Raw genomic sequence first — 8,435 nt, 5'->3', positions numbered from 1 at the left:
AAGAACCAACAGTGAAAGCTCCACTTCACCAGGACACAGTGTTCAACTGTGTGATTACATTTTGGACCGACAGATTGTCCCAGGCATACTCCAAACTTCCACGTTACTGATTCCAAAGAAGAATAAGCTTTCCCATTAGAATGAACTACAAACAACCTTTTTCTGTGGTATTCACTGTGAATACCACAGTGAATACCACTGTGTGTGTGCATGAAACAACACATGCAGCTGAAAACTGTCTTAAAAAGTTACTTGAATAAAATGAGTCACGTAGATATTTTGAATCCTTTGAAACTATAATTTTTGATGCTGCACGTTGGCAGGTTCAATAAAGAAGCATTGCCACTGATTTAGTAATTCTAATATCGCAGCTGTTTGTGAAGAGTCCAGCTACCAGGCGCCGTCCACCTGCCATGTGTCCAGAGAGGAAAAACTCGCAGGAGGACCAGAGGGAGAGGGGTGAATGAGGCGAGGGGTCCCACTGCAAAACGGAAAGGGGAGCTGATAGGAGCAGATTAGGCCGGGCTAAAAACGTCAGTCAGTTTTCTTGGAGGAATTTTAATTGCCCCGGGGAGGCTGCTTATCGGCCCAGAGCGGTTATTAATACAACAGCAGCGATAAAGAGGACAGAGGGACACCGAGCAGAGCTGCTGGAAGACGAGGCTGCAGAGGCGCAGAGAGACCGGGCATCACAACAGTCTGCTGAGAGTTCTGAGAGTGAACAGAAATGATAGCAGCTCCTTGTTGTGCAGTAAACAGCGGGGATCTGCGCCTCAGTGGAGCTGCAGTGAGTGGCAGGTTTAAAGCGCCATCAGACACTTTTATTGCTCTGCTGTTACATGAAACGGGGAAGTTTTCTGGAGTATTTTACGCACGTCCCTGATGTGCAGTCCAGCTTCTCTAAAAAAAACAGAGTAAAGGTTTGAAAATCTGGAGCTTTGTGAGACGGAAGCGAGCGGCCTTTACTGAACGCAGTCAATGTCTCAAAGAATAAAAACAGTACACGTTTGTACATATTGACCATTATGTGTTCCATCATATATATATTTTATTTCTGGCTGCTGTTTTTGACCACTTTTAAGCCAAAAAAAAAGCCAATTTTAAAGCCACCTTTGTTCCACATTTTGGCTGTGAAAATGTCTCCTGGCGCTAAAAATTGTCGTTTATTATTTTGGGTAATGATTTTCAGAGAAACTTCTACTATTAGTCAACTCAGTTACACTTCATCTACAAGGCAGGAACTCTTAACCTGACCTTGACGTATCACCGCCGACACGAACTGTTAGCCTCTGAAAAGAGCACACGGATTGGCACAAAAACCAAGGGCCACACAAAACTACAAGGACCCCGGGGTTATAACCAGTGTAAAATAACAATAATAATTTAAAAATAACTCTGTACATTAGATTCAAATATAATAATAAACGTATAGGGCCAGCTATTTGCAGGGCTGTTTCTGTGCTTCTTGGAGCTAAATGAGTGCGTAAAAAGTGGGGAAACTAATTTAAGTACAATCTAAGGAGCTTGGAAAAACAAAGCGTCTGGACTTCTTTAAGTTTCTTGACTACGTTTCATCTCTCATCCAAGAAGCCTCTTCAGCTCTATAGAGCAATTGGTGGAAAGTACCAGATTTTAAGTCCTGTTGGGACTGTCCCCAAGATGTACAGAAACATGAAGGAACCGGGCAGTGGACGAGTATTGTCAGTACAATTCTTAGTTCACCGCGTTCAAAATACATAACCGGTCCGTGCAAACGCGTCACCTATGCCCCTCCCTCCTCTCTCTCTAATTCCCAAACGTTTCTCTTCCAGCCTTCACGGACTTTCCATTTCACACACACCCCTCCCCCTGATACCAGAAGAGGCAGAGGTGCTCCTTCCCCTCCCCGGTCCAAACTTCACTCACAAAGCCCGATATTATATCTGTCAGGCAAGACATTTGCATGGACAAACCCCGGACTAATACCCGTGTTTTCGTGCGATTTATGGCGATGAGGGATTTCAGAGGCTTAACGCACCTCCGATTGCCAAACAAGGGGCTTTTACGCTCAATTATTTGCTAGAGAAAAAAGTGGGAAAAGGCGAAGGGGAGTGCATGTTACTCGGAGGGCTTCATTTCCTCGATGCTGCAGAGCAGGAGCTGGATGACATGATGCTGCAGAGCCCGCTCACCTCCACGCCGTTTTCTGTCAAGGATATCCTGAAGCTGGAGCAGCAGCAACAACAACAGCAACAGCAGCAGTCCGGAACCCTGGAGCTCACGCACCGAATCCATACCCAGCAGCACTTGTCCCGCTCTCCTCCCCAGCAGCAGCAGCATTTCCAAACCGCGCCGTCCTGCATGCTTGCCGGAGCCCGGGACAGCCCTTCCTTCTCGGACGGAGAAGACAACCTGGCTTACCTCAGCGCGCTTGCAGTGCGGGAGGAAGAACGGGGGGACACCAGCCTATCTCCGGACATGTACGTGCATCCCGGCTTGCAGGGAGCCAAGTTGGAGGCCGCCGAGCTGGAGGAGCAGGAAAGCAGTGAGTACAAACTCGAGCTGCTGTTGTAAAAACTGCACGAAAAGGCAAAAGACGCGCGTAAAAGTATTTTAAAAAATTTCAACAGGCCTTTAAAAAAAAACAGAAATATTCACAGTATAAAGGACGAAAGAGCAAAGCGGATTAAACCTTTAATATGTCAAATTTTCAGTGCCCGCAGAATGCTTTACATGTTTACCACAAACTCAGTGACCTGTAACCCAACCAAACAGCAAATAGTAAAAATGCCTCTAATGTTAACATCAACTTTCACACAGCACTTTCTTTGTAACTGATCTGGTCACAGTTGTATGGCTCATTATCAAATTTAATACCAAGAGACTTTAAATTTAATGTGAGCCACGTGAGAAAACATAACATAGTTTGTGAAATGTTCTAAATAATATACGCGTGACCTTAAAGATGACACCCGGCGGAAAAATCAAAAGATAATACGTGCAAAAAATACTTAATAAAATACGTGGAACATAATTTGGGTTACGCGGCTTTCTGGGGCCTCTTGTCTCTGCCCGGCTCTTCCGTCTGCACACACGCCGGGCATTATTCCAATAAAGAGCTTCCAAATGGTGGAAGTCAGAAGCCCTGAGACGAATCCAGTAAAGTCTGGAGATGTCAAACACTTTCTAGTGGTTCAGTCGCTTGCCTGTTATTTGGAGTCTGTTATGCTGTCTGGACCATAAACCGACAATTAGTTTAAAGAGGCTTGTAAAAGAAGTGACACCGACAAGTAGCGCTAATAAACACAGGCGGACACGGCGACTTCGGCTCCTCTCTACAGAGTTCACACAATTATTCATCAGACATAAACTGTTGACAGAATTAGCAGGTAGGTGACTTGCATCCTTCTAAGTTCAGAAGTGTTAAAAATAAATGAATAAATAAACCAACTATAATTAGTCCATTCCGGCGTTGCGTGTTTTATCTTTGAATTGTGCGCCCTGGCTAAAAGCTTGAGCTGCAGTGGAGTGTTGTCTCTGCGGTGACAGGTTCTCGTGAAGCTGACAGGTACTGACGGGCCTGTGGCTTCAGTTCAATACTTTATTGAGTGAGGATTAAAACAAATGCCACAATTGGGAGACATGATTACCGTGTTTTCTTAAAGAGATATTAACTTCATACTTCTGTGAATTTCCCAACCTGCCCAGAAAACTGCGGGCTGGTGTCCCGGGAGGAAGCAGCCGAGGGCGGACAGGGCGACACGGAGAGGCCGGTGCAGAAACAGAGGAGCCGGCGGAGACCCAGAGTGCTTTTCTCCCAGGCGCAGGTCTTCGAGCTGGAGAGGCGCTTCAAGCAGCAGCGCTACCTGTCCGCCCCGGAGCGAGAGCACCTGGCGACCACCCTCAAACTCACTTCTAACCAGGTGAAGATCTGGTTTCAGAACCGCCGCTACAAGTGCAAACGGCAGCGGCAAGACAAGTCTCTGGAAGCGACGGGACAGCATCATCCTCCGCCGCCGAGGCGCGTGGCCGTGCCGGTGCTGGTTCGGGATGGGAAGCCATGTCTGGGAGGAGCGCAGAGCTATGCCGCCGCGGCTACTGCTCCGTACGGATCCAATCCGTACGGCTATAACGGATACCCGGCCTACACGTACAACAGCCCGGCGTATAACACCAACTACAGCTGCACCTACACCAGTATCCCCGCCCTTCCTCCCTCCGGCACCCCCAACGCCTTCATGAACATGAACTTGGGAAACGTGAGCGGCCTCGGCAGCTCCCCACAGGCTCAAACACACCAAGGGACAGCGGTCACATCTTGTCAGGGCTCGCTGCAGGGGATCAGGGCCTGGTAGCCTCACCATAACAGAACCAGTATCTTTTTTTTAAACGGAGTTTTTCAACCCACATTCTTTCCTTTAGAAGTGTGTATTAACCTGGTCAAAATACAGCCAGAATACAGTATTGCTTATAACGGATGCGCGTTTGGATTCACTTTTCCGGATATTTGGAGAATTATAGAGAAAATTAGTTTCCGTAATTTGCTGGTTGTCGAATTTCTGAACAGAACTGGCTTGGGTGAATTTTTTTTCTGTGGTCCAATATTTGTTGGTGCTCTAGTTCGGCACTGAAGCACAGAGGGGAAGTTACGCACAAGTTTGCGCATTTCTCCTTAATTGAACTGAAAAAGACTGTTTTTTAACGATTGTTTTTGTCGTTTATATTTTTAGGTTATGGAGAGACTGAACTGCTTTAAAATGTTTTTTTTGTTCAACAGAGAATTGTTTTAGTCTATTTCACATCTATACAAATAAACCCAAGAGATTAAAGAAAGTGCGTTTTGATTCTGTATCCGCACAGAAGCATAATAATCTTATTGTATGTGCTAAATTTGAGAAAGAACGATTATTATAATACCAAAATACATCACAGAGAAGAAAATGAAATCCTATCTTCCCCTAAATTTGCAAAGAAATATTGTTGATTGTATATATTTGCCTCCATACGGTGTAACAGTGAATCAGATGGTGAATATTAGTGAATCTGATTCGTGGTGGCAGATTTTGCTCATAAACACAGGTCCTGGTAGAAGCTAGGACACAGGAACTCTTTGTCCCGGTGCAAGGCGACGTGAAAGGAGGAAGTTATTCTCCATTTGAGGTCCTTAAAAGGACGCGATTAAGCACCTAAAATACCCGAAGAGCGAGCTGCAGCCGGGCTAGGGAGCGAGAATAATGGCTCTTATTGGATTGTCGGACAAAAGGTGTGTGGTAGGCAGAGCTTGGCACTCAGCAAAGACAAAAGCGCACAGGGGCCGTGAGATTGACGTCCTAATATTCCCATTTGAGCGACAGGCAGCGGGTTATTCTGCGCGGAGAAGGGGACATGGAGGAAAAATGTGGTCACTTTTGTTCCCCTTCAGGAGGCTTTTTTTGTTCGTGGAGAAAGGCTCTCCGAGATCCCCAGCCGTGAGGCTTCGGGGGCAGCCGGGCTCGAGGTGATGGCAGCGGGGAGGCGTTTGTGTGAAAGAAGAGGGTATTATTGCTACAAGTTTCACCATTTATCCCGAGGAGGAAAATGGACTGGAGAATTTTAAGGGGGTGAGCCCGGTGAGGCTGCAGTGCAGCCTATTATTTCAGTATGAGGGTGTTATTTCAGCTCATTCTCACAGGTAACAGTCCAAACTCAGAAAGAAAAATCTTCTGAATACATATATTTATGGATCTATTAACACAAGTAATTATACAATATCACAGAAATAAATCACATTCAATAGATTTCAGAAGACCTTTGCGCATTAGTGAAAGAAAAGTTGACACATGGATATTTTAATATTTTTCGCGCAGGCCAAGGATCCAAGGTTCTTATTTCGAAGGGTACAAAATCAGAATATTTCCCTGGAATGGTCCGTTGTTGATTCAACTATGAAATAAAGCTACAAAAGTATTTTTTTATTTTATTTTATTGTTTTATTGTTTTATTTTCGATTGGTCAGAGTTTAGTCCAGTGTCAAAAAAGGTTACTGACTTAAAATGAATGGACAGCAGTTTGGGAATATTTTCCAACCCAAATTTCTCATATTTGATAATCAGTTGTTTCTTCCTACGTAGTAAATGTAAAAATTCTAAAACACAATACAAATAAAGCGGAAAATACTCAAATAGCGAAGATGCCCCCTAAGATTCCGAAAAGTTTTGTAGATTCATTTCAGTTCACCAATTTCTGATATTTTATAAGAACAACTATAAGCTGATATTCAGAGGTGTACCAAAATAACAACATTGACAGTTTGGCTGGTTGGTGATTTGGTGAGAAGAATTCCTTTTCGCTGGCTCTTAATCGAGCGTTACGCACAAGTGAGGACCAAAAACAGGCACTGGGCATAATTTGAGGACCAAGCTCGTCTCAAACCTGTGTTTTGTCGTTTATGGGACGAAAAATCTGTCCAGCTATTTGCTAAAATAATTCTTAAGAAGATAAATGATGAGGGAAGTTATGAGAAAATTAGGGAGGGAAAGCATCAATTGCTGTTTTTCCCCTGCGAGTAATTGTTCCTCCGGCCTGAGAACAATTGTTTCCCAAACCCATTCTTGTGTAATTACACCCACACACTCGTGTCCTAATGGGAGACCGTAGCCAACATTGAGAGCAAACACCGGGAGCTACGTTTACTAGAGCGTCTCACACCGAAACCTCACTTGTGCGTTACTGTGTGAAATAATAATAATAATGGATTGGATTTATATAGCGCTTTGCAAGGCACCCAAAGCGCTTTACAATACCACTATTCATTCACTCTCACATTCATACACTGGTGGAGGCAAGCTACAGTTGTAGCCACAGCTGCCCTGGGGCACGGGTTCAGTGAGTCAGTAATATCTAAATTTCGAAATAAGTTGAGCGTACTTTATGTCCGCGCGCGGACACACACACACACACACACCACACACACACACACACACACACACACACACACACACACACACACACACACACACACACACACACTGCGTCACTGAATTTAATTAAAATCTGTATAACTGTCCTAAAGTAACTGCTGCGTTAATAAGAACAGACACAGCCAATATCAGTATAATTATCGTTGTTGGTGATCGGTGCGTCTCTCACGCTTCTTCCCTGCTAGACTGTCCGGCTTTGTGCTCAGATTGAGATCTGTCCGTCTAAGCTGTTAACCAGCCCATCTCCTGTTTGGGACAAAACAACATTAGAGGCCACCAGAGCGGCCTTAATGCCTTCTCCCGTACTAATGGGGATTAATTGAGAGGTAAACACAGAAAGCTGATAAGCTCTGCGCCCTGAAGTGCTGCCGGCCCGCAGGACAGAGACTGATGGAGGCAAATAAAAGGGAGACAGAGAGGCGTCTAGCAGGTAAACACAACTATCTGCAAGGTCACGAGGAAGTGAATAAACAACAACAACAACAACAACAACAACAACAACAATAATAATAATAATAATAATAATAATAATAATAATAATAATAATAATAATAATAATAATAATAATAATAACTTGGGGAAAAACACAACAGAATAAATAAGAGCACTCAAATGATAAAAATCTTAAAAACATTCATTTATTCAGCTTTAACTATTAATAGAATAAAATAAAACGAAAACATTTCCGTTATTTGTCTATTATAGAAATATTTTTATATGAAAATAGAAAGTAGTATGTCTGGTAGTACAACTGGTTAACTAAGGTTATTTCATACTACTGCGTTAACTAAGTGTTCCAGGTCTTACCCTGGGCCTGACAAACCAATGCGCATTCTGGTTTCTCACTTAAGAGTCGATCTAATGTTACAAACTACAAAATCAAATTTTAAGACTCGATGTTTTTATTATTGAAAGTATTGGTACCGAAACGGTTTGTTTTATTCTTGTTGTTTTGGTTCCACTTCAGCAGAATTTAATTGAACACAGTTATGTATCTGCCAATAGCAGCTATTTGTCACATTTTTTCAGTAAAGCGCTACGCTTTCAATAATGACTTAGACATATCCGTGTCTACATATCTGTAGACATATTTGTAATTGCTAAATAAAAAAAACAAAAAACAAATCTGGCTACATAGTGCCCATTAAATATTGGCGCCTTACCTCAAATTAATATAGTAATATTACGGTAAAAAATACATAAATAAAACCTTTCTGTAACATAAACTAACATAAAACTTCCACATTAATTTTTTTCTTTAGAAAAGTTTTGGCTGTATTACAAATTAAAAAAATATATAAAAGTATAAAAGTAATAGTTTTAGCATCGTTATTACACACAGTGTTGGATTACTAATTAACTTTAGGAGCTGTGTTGTTGTAGCTAAGCTGAACTGCTGTACACTGCTGGACAGTTTAATGTATAAAAATATAAAATGCTTTACATAATAAAAATATGGTTTATAAAATTGTAATCTCCCAGATAAAAAACTACTTA

The 8,435-nt window shown here is 42.7% G+C and overlaps 1 protein-coding gene across 1 annotated transcript; it reads left to right on the top strand.

The window, feature by feature from the left end:
- Positions 1-1,724: 1,724 nt before the first annotated feature.
- LOC101478757 (homeobox protein Nkx-2.3-like) lies at positions 1,725-4,812 on the top strand. The gene is made up of 2 exons (XM_004571786.2): positions 1,725-2,524; positions 3,688-4,812. The coding sequence occupies exons 1-2, from the start codon at positions 2,095-2,097 to the stop codon at positions 4,332-4,334; spliced, it is 1,077 nt and encodes a 358-aa protein (XP_004571843.1). The 5' UTR covers positions 1,725-2,094; the 3' UTR covers positions 4,335-4,812.
- Positions 4,813-8,435: the final 3,623 nt, after the last annotated feature.

The sequence above is a fragment of the Maylandia zebra genome, linkage group LG6 (assembly GCF_041146795.1).
Source record: "Maylandia zebra isolate NMK-2024a linkage group LG6, Mzebra_GT3a, whole genome shotgun sequence".
Classification (NCBI taxonomy): domain Eukaryota; kingdom Metazoa; phylum Chordata; class Actinopteri; order Cichliformes; family Cichlidae; genus Maylandia; species Maylandia zebra.
Note: the sequence above shows the minus strand (reverse complement) of the source record. Positions and strands in the feature narration are given on the sequence as shown.

What these genes read in the sequence shown, in the direction of transcription:
- LOC101478757 (XM_004571786.2), top strand. Translation starts at nt 2,095, where the DNA reads ATGTTACTCGGAGGGCTTCATTTCCTCGATGCTGCAGAGCAGGAGCTG. An exon ending in GCTGGAGGAGCAGGAAAGCA is followed by an intron (nt 2,525 to 3,687) that starts GTGAGTACAAAC and finishes CAACCTGCCCAG; the next exon opens with AAAACTGCGGGCTGGTGTCC.